The sequence below is a fragment of the Salvelinus namaycush genome, chromosome 9 (genome assembly GCF_016432855.1).
Source record: "Salvelinus namaycush isolate Seneca chromosome 9, SaNama_1.0, whole genome shotgun sequence".
Lineage (NCBI taxonomy): Eukaryota > Metazoa > Chordata > Actinopteri > Salmoniformes > Salmonidae > Salvelinus > Salvelinus namaycush.
Window position 1 is genome coordinate 44,931,952 of NC_052315.1, and position 23,331 is coordinate 44,955,282.

Consider the following 23,331-nt stretch of genomic DNA (forward strand, 5'->3'; position numbering starts at 1 on the left):
TGGGGTATGTTATGGGAATAATAGCCCCATCCAAGTGATTAGACCTTAAAGCTGAGATCAGCATTTGGTGAAACAGCACCACTGGTCGACCCCCAGGCATGCGCATGTTTTTGTTTTGCTTTTGAAACGGGGAAGAGGAGCATTCTGCTCAGTGGTAAAAAAATAATAATTGTATCATAGGACACACTCTGCTGTTCTATCATGCGTGCAATGATTTGCCATGATGTCAGAGGGGGGGAATATTTTTGTTGTTGGAATATCGTAAACAGACGTGGCAGTTTCACCGCTTCGGATTCCAACTTTAAAGCTCCAGAAATAATACCTAGAATTTCGCCCCTATGTAGAAGCTAGGTGAATTGCAACAGCACTAGGCTGTATTCAAAACAAACCTCCTCCCACGCATCCCATTTCCCTGTGACATGGTGGAGACTCGTGCTTGAGCCTTTTACTTTGGTCCAAAAACTACATTTTTGTTATTGAAAAGATATTTCACAGAGATGTTGGTGGTAAAATTATTCCCTACGCTATTCAATGCTTGTTTTCTCACATAAACTGAAATTGAGAGAACAGTGTAGAATTTTAGCAACCAGGGAAAAAACGATTTCTACATTGGCCACTTGACCCGATTTCCACTAGATAACAAAGCCAAAGTCAAAACAGCTTTTCCCATTTTGACAACAGATGGCGCTCCGGCGGGAGAAATCAATAGGCGAATATCACAGCCAATCACAACACTGGCGGGTAAGAAATACTGTGAAACATTATCATTCCACTATTACTGCAGATACGGTATATTATGGACATTTTCTGAAATTACAACGCAACAATTCATGTGTAGCACCTTTAATGCATCTAAAAGAGGCTGCAATGTCACAGGCATACAAACTACAAGATAAAAACACACAGATAGAAACAAACAAAAATACTGAATTACTTCTGGACCTGTTGAATGGAAATAGATCTAGCCCTGGCCCTGTGTCCCTAAACCAGATGGTGCTGTTCTGACCCATCCCTTAGCTTGGAGATAGGGAGCTTAGTCTGATAAGATCTACAGCTCCAATGCAGGTGTTTCCCTCAGAGCAGTCAATGGGTGCGGCCGTCACTCCCCCTGACAAATAAATCCTCACACACTCACACGTACACACTCCTCTGGCAGGCTGACATCTGACTCCATCCCCGACCAGCTGCCCATTCTAGATGGCTTAACACAGTACATTATGACCCCCCCACCCCCACCCCACTCCCATTTAGAGAATGGGCCAGAGAGAAAGACTTCAAGGCCAAAGTCAGATGGTCTGAGGCCGTGACGATGGCTTTTCTCATTATCAACATACCCCTCCAGCCCTCCCCTATGGATGTATCCAGCTCTCCACCAATCACAACACACTTCATTATACAAAAGGAGCCACCGGTAAAGCCAAACACAGCAATCAGGGAATATCAAACATCACTTGCTGTTCTAATTGCTAATTTGGGGAAATCTTTGCACAGTAACGCACGTGTGAAATGAATGGCAGAAACATCCAACATTTTGATTAAGGCACCCCATAGTATGCAGCAGTGATTTTGAGTTTGTTTATAGAACCATTTCAGTGGTACTTCCAGAACACAAAGGTTTCAAAGTCAGAAAAACGTTTTCTTAAGCCGTGACGTTTAGGATGGAAGGATGATGTATACCCGATGCCGATAGCCTCGACTCACAATAAAGCACTTCAGTTGTTTTAGAACGACTCCAAACGTCATCTTGAGCCCAGTCTCTGATGAGCTTGGAGTACACCGAGGAGTCCACAGACCACAACGACCACGTCTCGGTTTGGCAAAGGACCACTGTATTCATTCATCGCAATTTTTGAAATTAAAAAGGCACTGTGTGTGTGTTTAAGTGTGTGTGTGTTTAAGTGTGTATATATTTACAGCAGAACGGCACTCTAAGAACCACAATTCCCTCTATCCCAAACTGTGGCCCACTACGCATACTCACGACCTGTGGGAGTGAATGTTGCTGGTTGGTTGCATCCGTTGGTTGGTTTTAACAGGACTAATTAGCCATGCTCACCTGTGTGTTCGGGCCTCTCAGAGTTCTGACAGAGAGGCCCGGATGGAAACATTACATCAGCATGCTGGAAATCTCACATGATTTTTTTTTTTTTTTTTTTTTAATATCCTCAAGTGAACTCCACAGGCCCTTAACTTCTTATGGCTGCAGGGGCAGTATTGAGTAGCTTGGATGAAAGGTGCACAGAGGTGCCATAGTAAACTGCCTGCTCCTCAGTCCTAGTTGCTAATATATGCCTATTATTATTCGTATTGGATAGAAAACACTCTGAAGTTTCTAAAACTGTTTGAATTATGTCTGTGAGTACAACAGAACTCATATGGCAGGCAAAAACCTGAGAAGTTCCACTTCCTGTTTGAATTGTTTCTGAGGTGGCAGATTTTCAACCAAGCTCTCATTGAAATTACAGCGAGATATTGATGAGTTTTCACTTCCTACGGCTTCCACTAGATGTCAACAGTCAATAGAACTTTGTCTGATGACTCTAATGTGAAGGGGGGCCGAAGGAGACAGGAATTAGTAATCACTGCCATGAGGTGACCACGCATTGAACACGCGCCTTCACATGAGGAGGACCTCCGTTCCACCGCTCTTCTGAAGTCAATCTAATTCTCCGGTTGGAACGTTATTCAAGATGTATGTTAACAACATTCTAAAGATTGATTCAGTACATCGTTTCACATGTTTCTACTGACTGTTACGGAACTTTTGGACATTTCGTCACGTTATAGTGGATGCTCTTTGTGACTTTGGAATTGTTTACCGCTAACGCGCTAACCAAAGTAGCTAATTGGACATAAATAACGGACATTATCGAACAAATCAAGCATTTATTGTGGACCTGGGATTCCTAGGACTGCATTCTGATGAAGTTCATCAAAGGTAAGGAAACATTTATCATGTATTTTCTGGTTTCTGTTGACCCCAACATGGCGGCTAATTTGGCTATTGTTCTGAGCTGCGTCTAAGATTATTGCATGATTTGCTTTTTCCGTAAAGTAAAGTTTATAGCATTAAGTAAAGTTTATAGCATTAAGGAGAGGTATATCTATAATTCCATGTGTATAACTTGTATTATCATCTACATTTATGATGAGTATTTCTGTTGAAACGATGTGGCTATGCAAAATCACTTGATGTTTTTGGAACTAGTGAATGTAACGCGCCAATGTAAACTCAGATTTTTTGTTATAAATATGAACTTTATCAAACAAAACATGCATGTATTGTGTAACATGAAGTCCTATGAGTGTTATCTGATGAAGATAATCAAAGGTTAGTGATTAATTTTATCTCTATTTCTGCTTTTTGTGAAAGCTATCTTTCGCTGGAAAAATGGCTGTGCTTATTGTGGTTTGGTGGTGACCTAACATAATCGTTTGTAGTGCTTTCGCTGAAAAGCATATTTGAAATCGGACACTTTGGTGGGATTAACAACAAGATTACCGTTAAAATGATATAAGACACATGTATGTTTGAGGAATTTTAATTATGAGATTTCTGTTGTTTGAATTTGGCGCCCTGCACTTTCACTGGCTGCTGTCATATCGATCCCGGTAGCGGGATGCAGCCATAAGAAGTTTTAAGCTGCCTGACGAAGGTATTTACCTTTCAAGATTTTCTTCAACCTAGTCCCAAAGAAATGGTGTGAAGCAAAATGTACTGTACATCGGAATTGTTTCGTCAACCCAAACAAATACTGTACAGTGAGGGTGAGAGAGAAAGAGAGAGAGAATGAGAGAAACAGCATTGAGTGTTGTGACCGCTCACATATTCTCCTTCTATCTCGACAACACTTTCTGTCATCATTACCTCTGTCATTCTGTCCCTGTGTGGGCCTTCACACAAAGTACCATGAATCTATCATGTCTTTCAAAGGAACACATTGTTCCTGGAATAATTACATCAGAAGGGAGTGCAACATAACGACCTACAGATGAACACCTAGTGCTCTTTTACGAACCAAACACTCCAGACACACACATGCCCTCAACGCGAGAGGCTCTGTTAAGAACACGTTCTACCCCTGAAGGCCACTGAGTCATTACTAACAAACAAAGATGTGCCAAGAGCCTCTTTCACTCCATTTACCTTGAGAGGAAGACAGAGGGAATACCACTGGATAATCATCTCTATGCCTTTTGTTTCAATGGTTATTGTATGAAGATCTCTAATTCTGTTATGTAAACATGGCAGGTCTTGTATGTCATGGTATTGATATTCCTGTTTCGATCGTGTGTGTGTGTGAGACGACAGGTACAGGCATGCCCTTCATGGTCACAGCTCACACCCCACTGGAGCCACACGGGAACACATTACTGCAGCATCCGGGGAACTCTCCTCTTGGCACATTTCCTACCATCCCACTTTCACCATAGCCATTCATTTTGAAGACCGAGAAACAGCGGAGGTCTTTAGTGTATCTCTCATTCAACAACAATACATTCATGATAAAAGAACATTCTTTGTTACAGTACAGCAACTGGCAACTGCAATTTGACTGTCAAGAGTTTCCCTGATTAGGGTTGGAAAGGTAAAGGTTTTAACCCCTGCCACAATACATCCTGACCGTTATAATGCTTCTCCGGGGCTCAGCACTATGGTGACAGCAGCCACTACTATTAAATCCTCGGATGCCGTCTACCATAGCAACCTTCGCTTTATCACAGGTGACAGTTGTGATACTCGCCACTGCATCCTGTATCAAATGGTTGTCTGGTCCTCATTAAAGTCCCGTAGATCACTACAGTATTCCCTCTTTGTTGACAAAGCTCTACTACACAAGCCTCCGACTTACCTAAACACCGCTGTAAAAATATAAAAACATGAGATACCAAACTCGTTCACAAGGTTGGTTAACTCTTGAGGTTCCTCGGGTCTCCACCGAACTAGGTGGATTCGCTGTATTTTTAAAGCACCTCATTGCTGGAACCAACGACAAAATACATCACAGTTGGATGTTCTGGTGCCGCTCGGGCAATTTGAAATATTGATTTGGGACCTTCTTATTGAGGAATGTAATTGTTTTTCTTTAATATTTGTGTTTTGCTGTATTTTACTTGTTTGATATTGTATTTGATTTAGAGTTTGTCTTATGAAATTGCATAAGCAGAGCTCCCTGGTGAAAGAGACCCTGGACTCAATGGTGATTTCCTGCTTAAATAAAGAAAAATGAAAACGTAAAAAAGAAAACATTTCCTGAGCACTTTCCATTTTTATTTTACACACCTTCAAAAAAACTCCCAGACCTCAGTTGCGCATCGTCAATAACCGGCCTCCCTCGCAGGACAAAGTCATGTCGCGCCACTCTAAGGTAGTAAAATAACAGATAGTAAAATCAAAGCTACCTACCTAAAAACCCTTCCAAAAACAATCACACCACAAAAGACCACTACTCTTAATACAGAAAATACAAAGAACATGGTGTTTTCTGGCTATACCTTTTTTTTACCCCACACCCTGTGCAACCATATATAGCAGAATGGTTCAAAAAAATGAAGAGATGCAACTTCTGTGTGTGTCACGTTCTGACCATAGTTCTTTTGTATTTTCTTTGTTTTAGTGTGGTCAGGGCGTGAGTTGTGTGTCTGCACCAGATAGAACTGTTTCGGTTTTCACTTTGTTGTTTTTGTATTTTGAGTTGTTTTCTTTCATTAAATAAGATGCACAATTACCACGCTGCACATTGGTCCTCCGATCTTTCAAACTTCTCCTCCTCAGACGAGGAGGAAGACGACAGCCGTTACAGTGTGTCTCCATCCTTCGTTGAAGATAACGTGTGTAGGTCACACTCTGAACTCTCTCTACGCATCATCTTTGCTCTCTAAGAGGCACAATACAACGGATGGGAAATACATATAGTGTTCAGAGGAGAACTCTGAGGTGCTGTTCCCCAAGGTGTGGAGGAGGTGGGTCTTTCCCACAGTGCAATACAGGTCCACGCCGGGGAGAATGACAGTGGCTCAGTGCCAATACCAACTCTGCACACACCACTGTACTGTAGAGAGCAAGCTGGTATGAGCGTTGATAGTTTAGCATTTGTCTGTTTTCACCTTTACAAGAAAAATAATTCCTATTGTGACATATCGTGGCAGTTAGGAGTTACAGGATATTTTTTTATTATGTTTGTTTTTAACTACATTTTGTACCGTCACTTTAAACAATCTCTTCCAGACTCGTAAGTTTCAGCAGCTAGTACTATAGTTGTATTATTACCTATAGAGGCTACAACTATAAATGCTAGAAGCTGAAGTCAAGGCTCTGTACTGTACCCATCACATAGTGAAGCCTACTGTCACATGTTACTGTAGTTCCATGATACTGTATGTACCATACAGGGAGGATAGCCTGAGGGAGCACCAGACCCCAGGATGACTCAGACTCAAGCCAACCCAGCATGCTTCACCATTACCCTGAGGGCACGAGGACTATGTCTCATCTCATACGGCCATGTTGGCAGCTTGGATGTACAGGATCTTATCCACAATAGCTAGAAGGCAGCGACGAGATATCGTGTAAACCAAATCAATCCTCACGAGTACACAGCTTCCCATAACTCATTACAAAGCCATTTCTTTCCTTTTAAAAAAATATTGAAAGTTGGCTAATCTTTAGTGACAGTGACAATGTTTCATAGAACTTCAAAGGGCCAAATCCAAACCTGATCCAAGATTCACTAGCTATACCTCAGTCACTACCTGCTCCTGAAGCAGAGGGGAAATGGCCATGTCATCAATGGTGCTACAAAACTCCAGCCTGCCTCTGCTCTGGTCTCTGCTCCAGCTAAGCCATGCTGGGATATTTGGCCTGGCCAACAGAGAGAAAGCAGATTGCTACGGGCTAATGATGATGAGGCATCATGACAGGCCTCTCCACTCACAGGATAAATGGTGGCAGAATGGAACCACCGCGGAGGCCTATCTGCTCCTCATCTAAACCAGATGGAGATTGTCAATACCATTTAAAAAAACACTGATTTCTCTCTAGAATCTATCGCTCGGATAAAAGAAGTGAAAAGTGGTTGATAACTTCATTGAGACATTAAAGAGAAACATCAAGGAATCGTACGTTTTGTGATCAGTCAGTACGTGGGCTTTTTTTGTGCCGGGCTGAGGTCGTGTTCCTTCCTTCCACCTGCTCAATCTAGTTCCTGTAGAGCAGCTGGCGCTCCACAAAGAGGAAAGAGCCTCTCCCCAGCCCCAGTCATCCCCCCCCCAGGCCAGGCTGGGCACCGTGCCAGGCCCCACTGAGACTCAACGCACCCGAGAGCCCCACAGGTAAACACTGAGATAAGCTCCGCTGCAACAGGAAAAATAGACATTGTTTAGAGGCAATAGGCAGTTGCTATAGAGACAGTTGCTAATTAACTGCATTGAGTGGAGGGAGCAGAGGGCTGAAGAGGGCCACTCAGGAGGACCTGAGCCTTGCTCTTGCCTCACTCCGCCTCCTCTAGTGACTAATCCAGGTCGCTCTGTGTCGTTCCTCCAGTCTCTCAGATGCCAACGCCATCTCACATTGTGAAAGCTCAGCTACTGTCTGTCGTCTGGTCAGGATGCGACCCGAGCGGACAGCAAATTAAGTTGTTATTGAATCCAGGCCATCTGTGTGGTTCCAGTGCTAACTAATGCAAACAATTGTATTTCTAGCAATCAGCCCACTTAATCAGCCTAGACCCCCTCTCTATCTGTGTCTCATCAGCTCTGGGATGAGACGGAGGGGCCCGCAGTACAGTGGTGGCCAACAGGATCGGAGTGTTTTGTAAAGGCAAATCCATGGTCTTCTATGTGGAGGATATTAATTGTAGACAAGGGAGATATTAGGTTGTGCTGCAGGCTACATGAGTCCACAATGAGTCACAGTTCAAGCACTAGGACCCAGTGGATCCACGGCTGGGAAGAGAGGTTGGAGTGAGTTCTTCCACAGTTCCAGTAATCACTGCTCATTACTCCAACTCCCCATGCCTCGCAACCCCCTCTTTTGTCCTCCCTACCTGATACGCTGACATGCAGATCCCATTCATGAGTAACGCGTAGCGATTTGTAATACATTCGAATAAACTACAATGACAAAATGCACAAGGCCCAGTTTCTGTCTGATGGATGTGTGTTAGTGTCAAACCTACAGAATCAGGTCTTTAAGTGGTTTTTGAGTAAAATCCCAGAGGGATCATTGCTATGTTCTAGAGAAGGTAAAGAAACAAGCAGCTGAGTCTGGAACATGTTAAAATACTGAGGACCTCTGACCGACCCTGTGCTGATCCCACTCAATACATCACAACCAAGCAGAGATAACACGTCTGTCAACACGCTCAGACAGAGATTGATCTAGTCAGGGCGATATTCAATAAACACAAACTCAAACATTGTAGATGGTCTTATTTGTGTGTCAAGAGTCTCAGAAACAACCTGAAGACATACAACAACATATAGAAGTATACACACTTATAACCAGCAAAAGTTCACTATAAGTTCACAAAGTGCCACAGTGCTGTTACATACGACTCGAAAATGGTTTTCTAGTTTCTGTATATAATATCTTTCTTACATCAGTTTTCTGACTCGGTAAGAGGCCTGAGATTTTATACAGACTGTGAGCTTGGTCAGTGAGGTCGCACGAGAGCAGACACTGGTCATGTTTGAGAGGGGGGGGGTTCACCTCTACTTTCATTGGATGTTGTGTTGTGTGCTGTGAGCAACTATGACACTCAGATAAGGAGGGGGGTGTCCCCCCTCTCCCAACATCACCAGCCAAGCCCAAGAAGAGAGGGAGGGTGAGGGACTGTGTGTGTGTGTATGTGTGTGTGTGTGAGTGAGAAAGAGGGTAAGGGGGAGGGGGGAGAGTGTACGGCGCAGCTGGTGGCAGCCACACGACCATCTGCTCCTCACTAATGGTTCACACTGGCTTTAGTTCTAAACCTCTGCCTCCCTCCCTCCCTCCCACAGCACTCCAGCAGACTCACTGGTCATGTCTCTCACTAACTCACCACTCTTACTAACTCACCACTCTCACAACTCTCACTAACTCACCATGGTGCAGTATGTGTTGTTTCTAATAATTCAAAATAAATATTCCCCCCACTTCGTCCGCTTCTGTGAACAATAGCCCAGTTCTAACTAACTGGAGCCTTTCTTGGGGTTCTTCTCTTCCTCCTTCCTCTGTACTTACCGTACATCTTGCCCTCGTCTGAAAGGATGATCTTCCTCCGCCCACAGGGCGGGTAGATAGCCAGCGCCTCCTGGAAGCTCTGGTCGATGTCGGGGCTCCACACCCCCTCGGGGTCCCCGTCCATGCCCTTCTCGGCCCCGTCGCTCATCCTCTCCATGTCGTCTGCGGGGCTCTCGCTGCCGCTCCAACTGCTGGGGTCCATAGTGGCGCTGCGCTCGTCCATGCCCAGGCCTGGATCACACTGGGGGGAGAAACCTGGAGACCAGCAGCGGAATAAACAAACAGCCAGTTAGTCAGTTACAGAGCAGAGTGTAAACCAGCTGCCTCCAGCACCACCACAGAGCGCAGCACAAAACGGAGAAGCGCAGACCTGGTTCACTCTGGCCTGGGCAGCGGTGGTAGCAGCAGAGCACGGGAAGGGAGCGAACACAAGCGAGACAACAAGGTGAAACTACCGCTATGTTTGTCCAGAGAGTTGGCAGGCCGATGCCTGCTTGTCGTTTTTACACAAGTGCTAAGTTTGAGAACATTCAAACTGTCGCCAGGACCTAGGCATGAGGATTATTCCTATCAACATTTCTCCTCAACCTAACAAGACATTGTATAGCAGGACAGATCGTTAATGCTGTATACACCTGGTGAGAGAATGTGATCCAATCCCAAAACAAACATCCAGATACAATACAAATGCTATAAAAGAACATGGTAGAAGGAAGCCACAAGCCGAGAGCGAATAGAAGAGAAGCCTTGGGTAGCATTCATCCACACCAGCTGCCATCTACTTGGAAACCAGTATCATAGTCAGTCACTACTCAAAGGCAGTCTGTCACCAAGCTCTTCAATATGGCTGGGGTTCATATAGGGGGAATCGGCGTACAAAGGCTTCGTGGAGCTCCCGAAATACGAGTCTATGTTCACAATATCCCATTCAAAAACGACATTGTCACTTCCGCGTCTAAACACAGCTACTTCGTCGCCTAAGTTTCGTAAACGACGTCCCACCCCAACAAGTAGAACGTTTCCTATAGAGAAAGTGTACAGCTGGAATATACTTTATTCCCCATGGCTTTGTGGAGATGGCCGCACAGCTGCCCCCCCCCCCCTCCCCTCCCCTCCCCCCCTCCCCATCCAGTTGCCGGGCAGCAACTCCTTCCTCTCAAACAAGATCCTATTCATGGAGCACGCTTTGTTGTAAAGAGCGACTAGCAGCATATGTTTCCTCTAGAATGTCAGTACACTGGAGGATCTGTCTGTCTGTGTGTGTGTGTGTGTGTGTGTGTGTGTGTGTGTGTGTGTGTGTGTGTGTGTGTGTGTGTGTGTGTGTGTGTGTGTGTGTGTGTGTGTGTGTGTGTGTGTGTGTGTGTGTGTGTGTGTGTGTGTGTGTGTGTGTGTGTGTGCGTGCGTGTGTGTGTGTGTGTGTGTGTGTGTGTGTGTGTGTGTGGTTGACAGGGGTGGGGGCTGCTGGTAAAGAATCTGCCACAGAGTAAGCGTAGCTTTGACTGAATTTGGTTTTTGTGTGCTGAGTGCTGACATTGCACAACTAACTACTGCTATTGGTGGGGGGAAAACGTTCCATTCCAACCACTAAATGACTCTCCCCGACTGATTTATGAACTGAGTTAGTAATCACTAACAGCATGCTGATAAATGTGGGTTATCAGAAGGGAGAAAGGAGTAATTCAAATTTGAATGAATTTGGCTTCATTCAGCATCTTCATGTAAAATACTTTCTCCTTCAATTAGTTCGACATAGTAGCATGATTCGAGACAGAGTAGCATGATTTGAGACAGAGTAGCATGATTTGAGACATAGTAGCATGATTTGAGACATAGTAGCATGATTTGACACATAGTAGCATGATTTGACACATAGAAGCATGATTTGAGACAGAGTAGCATGATTTGAGACAGAGTAGCATGATTCGAGACATAGTAGCCTGATTTGAGACAGAGTAGCATGATTTGAGACAGAGTAGCATGATTTGAGACAGAGTAGCATGATTTGAGACAGAGTAGCATGGTTTGAGACAGAGTAGCATGCTTTAAGACATAGTAGCATGATTTGAGACAGAGTAGCATGATTTGAGACAGAGTAGCATGATTTAAGACATAGTAGCATGATTTAAGACATAGTAGCATGATTTGAAACAGAGTAGCATGATTCGAGACATAGTAGCATGATTCGAGACATAGTAGCATGATTCGACACATAGTAGCATGATTTGACACATAGTAGCATGATTTGACACATAGAAGCATGATTTGAGACAGAGTAGCATGATTTGAGACAGAGTAGCATGATTTGAGACAGAGTAGCATGATTCGAGACAGAGTAGCATGATTCGAGACAGAGTAGCATGATTTGAGACAGAGTAGCATGATTTGAGACAGAGTAGCATGATTTGAGACAGAGTAGCATTATTTGACACATAGTAGCATGATTCGAGACATAGTAGCATGATTCGAGACATAGTAGCATGATTCGAGACATAGTAGCATGATTTGAGACAGAGTAGCATGATTTGAGACAGAGTAGCATGATTTGAGACAGAGTAGCATGATTTGAGACAGAGTAGCATGATTCGAGACAGAGTAGCATGATTCGAGACAGAGTAGCATGATTCGAGACAGAGTAGCATGATTTGAGACAGAGTAGCATGATTTGAGATAGAGTAGCATGATTCGAGACATAGTAGCATGATTCGAGACATAGTAGCATGATTTGAGACATAGTAGCATGATTTGAGACAGAGTAGCATGATTCGAGACATAGTAGCATGATTTGAGACAAAGTAGCATGATTCAAGACATAGGAGCATGCCTCGAGACATAGGAGCATGATTTGAGACATAGTAGCATGATTTGAGACATAGTAGCATGATTCGAGACATAGTAGCATGATTTGAGACATAGTAGCATGTTTCGAGACATAGTAGCATGATTTGAGACAGAGTAGCATGATTTGAGACATAGTAGCATTATTTGAGACAGAGTAGCATTATTTGAGACAGAGTAGCATGATTCGAAACATAGTAGCATGAGTCGAGACATAGTAGCATGATTCGAGACATAGTAGCATGATTCGAGACATAGTAGCATGATTTGAGACATAGTAGCATGATTCGAGACATAATAGCATGATTGGAGGAGTAGATGTCAGAGATAATTGGGGCAGATTTAGTAAGGCAAACAAAAAAATAATGTTTACTAAAAGGGACTCTGGCGTTCCAGAATCTGTCAGCAGATGGATTCACGGCGAAGACAACAGTGACACTCAGAAGTGTTTTTGGAGATGCCTAGCTACTATAATTGCCACTGCCCAGCAGGATATCTGTGGCGCTGAGGTTTTCCTCCACACTCCCACAAGTGGCGTTCACAGAACCTATCTCTCTAGGAAGTAGAAAGAGGCTCACCGCACCTAACGTGATGAAATATGAAGCTCTTCCCGTGGCACAGCCACATGCATATGTGGCACTTACTGAACCGTACTGACATGTGTGGCAACCATAGACCTACATATTACAGCACTGAGAGTGTCCATCAAAGTTCAACAAATAGACATTTAGGCACAGACAGTGATGACTGCCTATATGTTGTTCAATCCGTTTTGTATAACATATGAGCAACATGCATTTGGTACTCAGGAGGAAAATGAGAATTTGCGTGGGACATGTGTAACACGGGGATGTTTTCTGGATCCCTGTAGAGATAATAGGAAAATCCCTCCAGATTAGCATTGTGGTGTTGAATTGGCAAAGAGCAGAATCCTATCAGCGTAGCCACTGCAGTGAAAACTGCATAATTAACTCATCTGTTGAGCTTAAATGTATCACCTCCCTAATCTGCATCCAGAGCCTTGATTATTTCCTGTTAGAGTGGGCCGCTGGGAAAGATTAAAGCACCCCGATACAAACCACATCACAAAAGGCTTTGCAGACAAATACATTTACCCCCCCCCCCCCCCCCCCCCCCCCCCCCCCTTATTCCCATTTCCCAATTATGTAAACCTGCTGCAAAATTAAAGAGGAATCTGGAAGCAATACTTAGGCACTATTTCATCAAACTGGTGATTTCTAGCATACATCAAATATGCTTTTTATGAGCAACAAGAGGGTGAGTTTTAATAATAAGCCTGATACATTTATTATTTATCAATGTACCTTTTTTTGTTGTTGTCAATAACATAGTAGACGAGTGTATAAATGCTTGAGTTATTTCAATGACAAAAAAAAAAACAATAAGAAGATCATCTGGATTTACTCATTTGGATCTGATGTTTGGACATGGTTGCTCCGTGATGTTATGCCATTGTGTACAATGCGGGGCAATGTCTCAGCTCAAGCAGCCTCTCTGCTCCACTGATTCTGTAGTAATGTAGAGGAGAAGGGAGGGAGGGGCAAGGGAAGCCAGAATGTTGTGATTGGTGCAATATGGCCGTGCTAGATGCTGGAGTGGGGCCGCTTGTCCGAGGCCCCAGTGGCAGATGGGAGAGGGAGATTAGTCATGCAACAATATACTGTGGCTACACTTACACTGCACTTCATCCTCCAGGCAGGGACAGCCTTCCAAATAAACGCCATGGCATGAATGCGATTCCACAGAAACAGGGGGCATACATTCACACCATCCATCCATCCATCCATCCATCTCTCTCTCTCTCTCTCTCTCTCTCTCTCTCTCTCTCTCTCTCTCTCTCTCTCTCTCTCTCTCTCTCTCTCTCTCTCTCTCTCTCTCTCTCTCTCTCTCTCTCTCTCTCTCTCTCTCTCTCTCTCTCTCTCTCTCTCGCTCTCTCTCTCTTGCTCTCTCTCTCTCTCGCTCTCTCTCTCTCTCCTGCTCTCTCTCTCCTGCTCTCTCTCCTGCTCTCTCTCCTGCTCTCTCTCTCGCCTACTCTAATTCCAGCTCTTTTGGGGCTACCTCTGTGTTTGCAATGTGCATCGCTGCAGGGAGGGAAATAGGGAGGCCGAGCAGACAGTGTGTCGTAATGAAATGTAATGATATGTATATATGAGCGCTTCCATCACCAGGGGGTTGTGTTGGTAGGGGGTTGACCATGTTATCACTGTAACAGTGAACACAAGCAGCAGCATGGTCCTCTGCCCCTCTGCCTCGTGGGCATGTTCTCTATCTCTTGGAAGCTGTGTCCGTCTAAAATGCAGCCAAAACACAAAACACTGTGTTTTACCAGAACCTCCCTGGCATCCAATCTTCTGCCATGTCTAGGAAATCTGTTCCCCACAGGGGCAATGTGAAAACACCTTCACACAACACTACTAAATGGATATGGCCATGCCTGAAACCTACAAAGAGAGAGAGATGTATCATGGGATTTTTCTCTATTAACCTGACCATTAAACAAAAGCTGGACTCGGAGGTAACCATATAAGCACACAAAGACGGCAGTTACAAAGCCTGAACAGATTTCTGACAACTGCACTAACAAGGCCATTCATAATACAATTATGCATTTTGTAATTATGAAATGAGACCTGTATGAATAAGTACAGATTTAATACAAAAGGATTAATTATCTACAAGAGGCAACCATCAAATGATGTTCTTAGATCTTTTCCAACATCTTACAAGCAAATCGCTGAGTAAAAAAGGCTTTTATCCCCTGCTGTTCAGTTCATTTCTACTGATAGCATGAATTACTTAAGCCCTGCTATTAGTTTATGAGTCTATAAGGCTGGAAATTCAAATTCAAAGGCTGACAACGCCTCCTTTCATGCCTGTCTCTGTCAGATATCTCTTTGCATTTCAATAGCACGATGCATCAGTGAAAGAGTGTGCCCATCTTTTTCCGTTTGTCATTTCAGCATTGGGCTAAGTGAGACATGGCTCCTTTATCTCTCAGGATAGGCCTCAGCATAATGACATTATTTCAATGTCCCTCCACCTGAACGGGTCTATTTACTGCCCTACTATGGCATTAACATTTGCACCTCCTTTGTCGCCTTCATAATTGTAAAAATGGAGAGCATGAAAAATCTAGAATATTTCTGAAATGCTGACTTCTGCCTCGACATTTAAATTCGCTTTGCAGTCTGTGGATTTTATGTAATTAGAGGTACATTACATACATTCATAGCAAGTTTTGGGACCTAATCCTATACAAAAAAAAAAAAAAAACATTTGAGCATTAGGGTTGAATGGCAGGAACAGAGAAAATCACTCCCTTTTCATGGGATAAATAACTAAAAGAAACCGGTAAGTTATAATAAAAAATGTATATGAACTGTTAACCCATCTCAGTAAGGAGCGCAGTTCACAATGCATGTGTAGACCTATCATCTCACCATGGTAGCTTTTTTTCTTGTGACAGGTAGGCCTACATTGCAGCGTAGACTATGCTACAGTAATATTAAGATCGAATGCGCGTCTAATTTACCCATCTCCATCTGGCTTTCGGGGGTCACCTTGTTTTTTCATAGTAAATCAAAAACTTTTCATTGCAGCTGCAGAGTTTTAAAACAGCCTATCACTCAAATTGCTTTGAATCAATGCACGTGCAAGCACTCTCTCACAGTCTTTCTCTCTCCATCAACTCCATTCAAATTGTATCCAAAATAGATCATCCTGTTCTAGATTGATATTTAGCCCTATATTTAGATGCCCTAGCCTACCTCTTTCAGGTAATACATTAAATACAGTATTAGCCTTACATTTAGCTAATTAATGATGGGTTATGTATAATAAGCTTCTAACTTGTAGCCTCTGTCTCTTGCATAATATGCAAACACCTGTGTTCTGCTGGACTCTCCTTAAAAAAACACTCCTTAGCTCTTGGAGTCCCATGCAGGAAAAGATAGACTAGAATAGCTTGCTGGACATCATTTTTTTTGCATTTCTTATACCAATAGACTATTGGAAGAGGGACGCAATGTCACGCCCTGACCTCAGAGAGCCTTTTTATGTCTCTATTTGGTTTGGTCAGGGTCTGATTTGGGGTGGGCATTCTATGTTTTGTTTTCTATGATTTTGTGTTTCTATGTTTTGGCCGGGTATGGTTCTCAATCAGGGACAGCTGTCTATCGTTGTCTCTGATTGGGAACCATACTTAGGTAGCCCTTTTTCCCTCCTTTCGTTGTGGGTAGTTAACTTTGTTTGTGGCACTATAGCCCTTAAGCTTCACGGTTGTTTTTCGTTTGTTGTTTTGTTGGCGACATTTTGAAATAAAAAGGAAAATGTACGCTCACAACGCTGCACCTTGGTCTTCTTCCAGCAACGGCCGTGACACGCAAGCTCTTTGTTGCTGAATGTTAAATACAGCAGCCAGTAGAAATCACGGGTAGTTTGAAAGAAGAGCGAACGTGCGATGGCGGTAGGCTATAGCAGTTATTTATTCAGACCCATAACCATTCAATCTTCGTGAAGAGAAATGAAAGCCTTCTGCATCTAATTCTAGTCCTATATTATTTCAAAATTAAAATCAAATTTGCTAGCCTATAGCCTACTTGTGCTGCACCAAATGTGGATGCTCTCTTCTGTTTTATCATAGTTTGAATGATGTGTGTAATTCCAGTCCATATAATACAGTATAATACAATACAATACAGTAATATAGATTAGCCTACTGGAGCTAGTTTCATTTATTTACCCAAGAGAGCATAGCTAGCTACATTATGTTATTCTGTCAGACGTAATGTGCCTATATTCAATATGTAATGGATAACGGCACAATCATTTGGGCCTTTCGGGACTGGGGCTCATTAAATGTCATTAATGTAGGGCTCATAAAATGAATTTTTAATACACTGCCTTCGGGAAAGTATTCAGACCCCTTGACTTTTTCCACATTTTGTTACGTAACTGCCTTATTCTAAAATTGATACAATCATTTTTTCCCCCTCATCAATCTACACACAATAACCCATAATGAATAAGCAAAAACAGGTTTTTAGACATTTTTGCTAATACAAAATAAATTTAAAAAATGAAATATCACATTTACATAATTATTCAGACCCTTTACTCAGTGCTTTGTTGAAGCACCTTTGGCAGCGATTACAGCCTCAAGTCTTCTTGGGGATGACGCTACAAGCTTGGCACACCTGTATTTGGGCAGTTTCTCCCATTCTTCTATGCAGATCCTCTCAAGCTCTGTCAGGTTGGATGGGTAGTGTTGCTGACAGCTATTTTCAGGTTTCTCCAGAGATGTTCGATCGGGTTCAAGTCCAGGCTCTGGCTGGGCCACTCAAGGACATTCAGAGACTTGTCCCGAAGCCACTCCTGTGTTGTCTTGGCTGTGTGCTTAAGGTCATTGTCCTGTTGGAATGTGAACCTTCACCCCAGTCTGAGGTCCTGAGCGCTCTGGAGCAGGTTTTCATTAAGGATCTCTCTATACTTTGCTCCATTCATCTTTCCCTCGATCCTGACAAGTCTCCCAGTCCCTGCTGCTGAAAAACATCCCCACAGCATGATGCTGCCGCCACAATGCTTCACCTTAGGGATGGTGCCAGGTTTCCTCCAGAAGTGACACTTGGCAATTAGGCCAAAGAGTTCAATCTTGGTTTCATCAGACCAGAGAATCTTGTTTCTCATGGTCAGAGTATTTAGGTGCCTTTTGCAAGCTCCAAGCGGGCTGTCATGTGCCTTTAACTGAGGAGTGGCTTCCATCTGCCCACTCTACTAGAAAGGCCTGATTGGTGGTGTGCTGCAGAGATGGTTGTCCTTCTGGAAGGTTCTCCCATCTCCACAGAGGAATTCTAGAGCTCTGTCAGAGTGACCATCGTGTTCTTGGTCACCTCCCTGAATAACTCTACCTATACTACCTCGACTAACCGGTGCCCCCGCACATTGACTCTATACCAGTACCCCCCTGTATATAGTCCCGCTATTATTTTACTGCTGCTCTTTAATTACTTGTTACTTTTTATTTCTTATTCTTATTTTAATTATTTTAACTGCATTGTTGGGTAGGGGCTCGTAAGTAAGCATTTCACCTGTTGTATTCGGCGCATGTGACCAAGGCCCTTCTCCCCTGATTGCTCAGTTTGGCCGGGCGGCCAGCTGTATGGAGAGTTCTGGTGGTTCCAAACTTTTTCCATTTAAGAAGCCCTCATCCTCCACATACAACACCCATTCTGCCAGTCACATTCTGTTAAAGGTCCCGAAAGCACACACATCCCTGGGTTGCTCCTCTTTTCAGTTCGCTGCGGCTAGCGACTGGAACGAGCTGCAAAAAACACTCAAACTGGACAGTTTTATCTCAAAGACTCAATCATTGACACTCTTACTGACAGTTGTGGCTGCTTCGCGTGATGTATTGTTGTCTCTAACTTCTTGCCCTTTGTGCTGTGGTCTGTGCCCAATAATGTTTGTACCATGTTTTGTGCTGCTACCATGTTGTGCTGCTGCCATGTTGTGCTGCTACCATGTTGTTTTCATGTGTTGCTGCCATGCTGTGTTGTCGCCTTAGGTCTCTCTTTATGTAGTGTTGTGGTGTCTCTCTTGTTGTGATGTGTGTTTTGTCCTATATAATTTTTTTAATTTTGTATTTTTAATCCCAGCCCCTGTCCCCGCAGGAGGCCTTTGGCCTTCTGGTAGGCCGTCATTGAAAACAGACTTGCCTAGTTAAATAAAATTAAAATAATAATAATAATGGAGGCCATTGTGTTTTTGCTGCAGACATTTTTTGGTACCCTTCCCCAGATCTACAATTCCTTTGACCTCATGGCTTTGTTTTTGCTCTGACATGCACTGTCAACTGTGGGACATTATATAGACAGGTGTGTGCCTTTCCAAATCATGTCCAATCAATTGAATTTACTACAGGTGGACGTCAATCAAGTTATAGAAACATCTCAAGGATGATCAATGGAAACAGGATGCACCTGAGCTCAATTTCGAGTCTCATAGCAAAGAGTCTGAGTACTTACGTAAATAAGGTATTTCTGTTTAAAAAACCTTTTTCGCTTTGTCATTATGGGGTATTGTGTGTAGATTAATCCATTTTAGAACAAGGCTGTAACGTAACAAAATGTGGAAAAGGTCAAGGGGTCTGAATACTTTCCGAAGGCCCTGTATATGGCGCATCAAGCTCAGGTAGCATCAGGTTTGAATGTTCATGCTGATCAAAGCTCCAATCAAATCCAGATATTTATATGCTTTATAATGCTTTTGAACGACACTTCCGGTTATGGCGGGAAATACCGGGTTACCGGGGAGAAAAGTGATTTATTCTCGGGATGGAACATTTGTAAAATACCGGGGAAAATATTCAACAATAATGAGAGTGCACTCCTTCTCCCAACACCAGACAGAGAGAGACATCCTCATTACCAGAAGAGACTGGTCCTTAGTGAGCACGGCTGGATGAGGCTCCAGTCCAATCACAGCTCCAAATGACATGACAAATGACAACACCATCCTCAGAGGTGCAGCTCTCGGCTTTTGCCTCAACACCACAGAGAGCACCAACCAACCCCAGTCCTAACCAGGTGGCTCTGTCCTGTAAGACAGCAGTAACAAGACAGCAGTAACATGGTCATTGATGTGTCAGAGGACTGTTGCCACACTTGTTAATAAGGGACACAGGCTGAGACCCAGGCTATTCACAGAGTCACTGAGTGGTGCTCCGAGGTTTCTATTGAATACAAAAACACGCTAGCTAATTATCACAGGCTGTGAGAGGGGGAAATGCCAGTGTCAATGCAACAGTCAAGTCTGAGCAGATTACTACATACCACAAGCCCTGACTGAACGCCATGGAAATGCTCTTATTAGCGACATAAAGATAGATAGACCCAGGGTTTTAGAAAGGGCTCAAGCTATGACCCTGCATGATATAGGATCCACCGTAGTATAAGGCAAGGATGCACGACCTATTGACAGTCACTCTGAAGACGAATCCATTTAAGTGAATTTCACAAATATTAGTCACAGCATGTAGCTTCTTTTTGGAGTCTGATGTCTACCATTGTATAGAGCTAAATTGAATTCTACCCTGATGAGTCATGCAGTTCAAGTTCAGTCAATGCAGTTCAAGGTGGCCTGCACAATAGTGACAACTTCAGATACATTCATTGTACGCTGGAAAACTGGGAACAGAAATATCAAATAGAAATCCTGTGTTCATTTTGTGTTCAATATAAAGATTGATTCAAAAATGTACATATTGTATTTTCCAACAATCACAAACAGTGCTGAACCATTTCACTTTAATAGATGAAACGGATGCCACAAAAATGTAATAATTTTTGTTCGTGATGCAATAGTATTTTAAACGTGTAGTAGGGAAAGCCAGCAATTTGAATGGTCTACTTATTGCTACATCATAATACAAAACACTGGGGCGCTGCATCTCTTTTATAAAAACAAACCCAACACACAAATTAGAAATCAATTTTGACTGCATTAAAGCAATAACATGTGGCTGTTTCCAGGCAACAACTTAATTGATGAATGGTTCATGAAAGAATTATGTAAAAAACAGAATATTTTGTTGGGGGAAAATAAGATACGAATTCAGATGTAATAAGCAACAGTACTAGGTGACCCACTCGTACCTACACTAGTCATCTAGTTCTTTTGGCCTCCTTCTACAGTTCTGAACTGTTGACAATGTCCAGCTATCAGGCTCTGGAGGAAGAGTAATCAGTAAACCCAAGCTAACCTGGCAGCAGCGTAACTCTGTTAGCGTTCAGGCCCCGATAGACAGCTACAGTACCGGGATACTTCACTAGTCCCACTACATGGGGAAGACAGGAGGGCGCTTGTTGTTTGTCTGTCTCCCCTCCAGCAGTGTCATCCCCTCCCACCTAAGTCATCCCCTCCCACCTATTTTGTTCGCTCTCCGACTGCCAGCCAGTGCAGATTCCCAATTGGTTCAATTGAGGCTCGTCTCTGTGAACTATGGAAAGGGGTCCACAGTAATACTGTAGTACTATATTTATTTATTTTTATTTAACTAGGCAAGTCAGTTAAGAACAAATTCTTATTTACAATGACGGCCTACCGGGGAACAGTGGGTTAACGGCCTTGTTCAGGGGCAGAACAACAGATTTTTACCTTGTCAGCTCGGGGATTCCAAACTATCTCCTGCAATTTTCAGCTTTAAGCAACACGTGGTAGTAGCAGCCAAAAAGACTTTGCTTCCCCCATGTATTGTCCATATATCTGTGAGCAGGCCCACTTCCTCCAGGTATTGTGTTGCTGGTGTGTTTCCTATAAGCGCAACTCCTATTCTTCCTTTTAGGCGGCTATATTGCTGAGTCAGACCCCTCTGTTATCTGTCATCTTCCTGGGGCGTCACTCTCTCCCTCAACAACAGGCTCTACCAGGAAAGACAGGCCTGGGTTGGAGTAATATCAACATGCTCCAAGAAGTGTGAACTCCAGAGCAGCCTTCTGCGTGTAAGTGTATAATCCTTCCTTGACACTCCGCAGGATAGGAGCATGTGGTTTCAAAGGGGGATGTGAACCCTGTGTGTCCCTAGGCTAAACACTGATACAACCTCTGTTAGAAAACAGTCACGGTGCTCAGGACCCAACAAAGAGACCGTTTCAGCTCCACCTAACGAAATGTACAAACTCAATTTAGCCCAAATTGTGTTTTCCTTCTCTTCTATTGAAATAGTTAGACACCTTTTATTTACAGACAAAAGTGGGATGGGGTGTGATGGTGGGAATCTTTTATTTAAATCCCCTTGCAAAGTATATTTTTGTCAAAAGAGCCTAGATATTCACTGAAGTATCATAGCTGTTAAATTTCCCATTTTAGCAGATGCTCTTATTCAGACTTTCAGGAGCAATTAGTGCCTTGCTCAAGGACACATTGACAGATTTTTCACGTAGTCGGCTCAGGGATTCAAACCAGCGACCTTTCGGGTACTGGACCAACGCTAATAACCGCTAGGCTACCTATCTGTTAGTACTTAACCAATGATGTAGTAGGCCACAGTAATCCAAGTAAAGTGGTAGCATTGTGCCAAATGCTAAATAACATTGTAGGAACCAACAATTGTACTCAATTTATCTGCTATAAGGTATTTTTTATTTTCTTGTGGTATAATCAGTACATGTTGCCACTACTACTGTATTGTAGTCAGTCCAGGGAAAGGAAGTAGTTGGAGCCTGGATTTCCTGTTTCAGCTAAGGCCAATAACTCTGAGGAGGTTTGTTTGAGCTTCAGGTTCTGACTCATGTAAGGACGGATGGGTTGCATATTGCTGTCGTGACACATCGGTCGTAGGACCCATCATCTGTAGCCTAAACAGCTATCAGGATTTTTATTTTGGAAAAGAGAGACTTAAAACAAAAAGGAAGATAGCATTTCAGCTGTCAGGTGGTTTGAATTACGAAGCTGTTAATCGCTGATGCAGCTATTGTATATTTAAGTAATTTAAGTGGTATAATATGGTATATATATTTTTTTTAAAGCTTTATGGGGCAATATATTTAATCCCATTGATTAAATAGATGGCACGCCTCAACTTGAGGCGTTTGGACAACTACATTTGGACAACATTTGTTGTTGTGAGGGCTGTTGGTACTAATTTCGAAGGGATAATGAAAGCACCCTTGTCTGTCACCCTCTTTACATTCCTAACCCTGTGGTCTTGTGTGTCCTAACCCTAGAGTTACAGTGGTCCCATGGTTGGTGGACAGGGCCAAAGTGCAGCCAGAAGAAGCTGGCAGGCAGAGATTCCCCGCGGCTGCAGCTAGCACTGCCATGACGTCACTGGCTGAGTGCCAGCTGTACGGTTTTGGTGGCACCCATCGTCTGCTTTGTGGGGCCGTGCGCGGCTGAAAGTGCGGCGCAGCAGACCGTGCTGAAACGCTCCCTTTGTGACACAGGGTTTACCTCAGGGCACGGAGGGAGGCCCGGAGAACAGGCCAGCAGAGCGGCCGGCCCTCCTGCAGCCAGGCAGCCATGCCCCTGGAGGACGCCCATTGTTCCCCTACTCTCCAAACAAAGCCTGCCCCCCGTGCCTCTGCCCCAGTGCTGTGACACACCAGCCCACCGCACCACGCATTGTTGCTCTAACAAACCCATTCCCAAATGTCATTACATATGAATTTTCTTTCTTCTCTTTTACACTCCATTTACTTTCTGTTGAATTGGCTATCCCTCCCAAAATACAGCCTTTCTCTGTTGCCGCCGCACATTTT

At 43.5% G+C, this 23,331-nt stretch overlaps 1 protein-coding gene across 1 annotated transcript in view; it reads right to left on the reverse strand.

Moving 5' to 3' along the window:
• LOC120054122 (transcriptional enhancer factor TEF-1-like) overlaps positions 1–23,331 on the reverse strand; it is a 43,000-nt gene that overhangs the window by 16,841 nt on the left and 2,828 nt on the right. The window contains exon 3 of the mRNA XM_039001532.1: positions 9,221–9,475. Coding sequence (XP_038857460.1) covers positions 9,221–9,443 — 223 coding nt within the window. The 5' untranslated portion in view covers positions 9,444–9,475. The remainder of the gene's footprint in view (positions 1–9,220; positions 9,476–23,331) is intronic.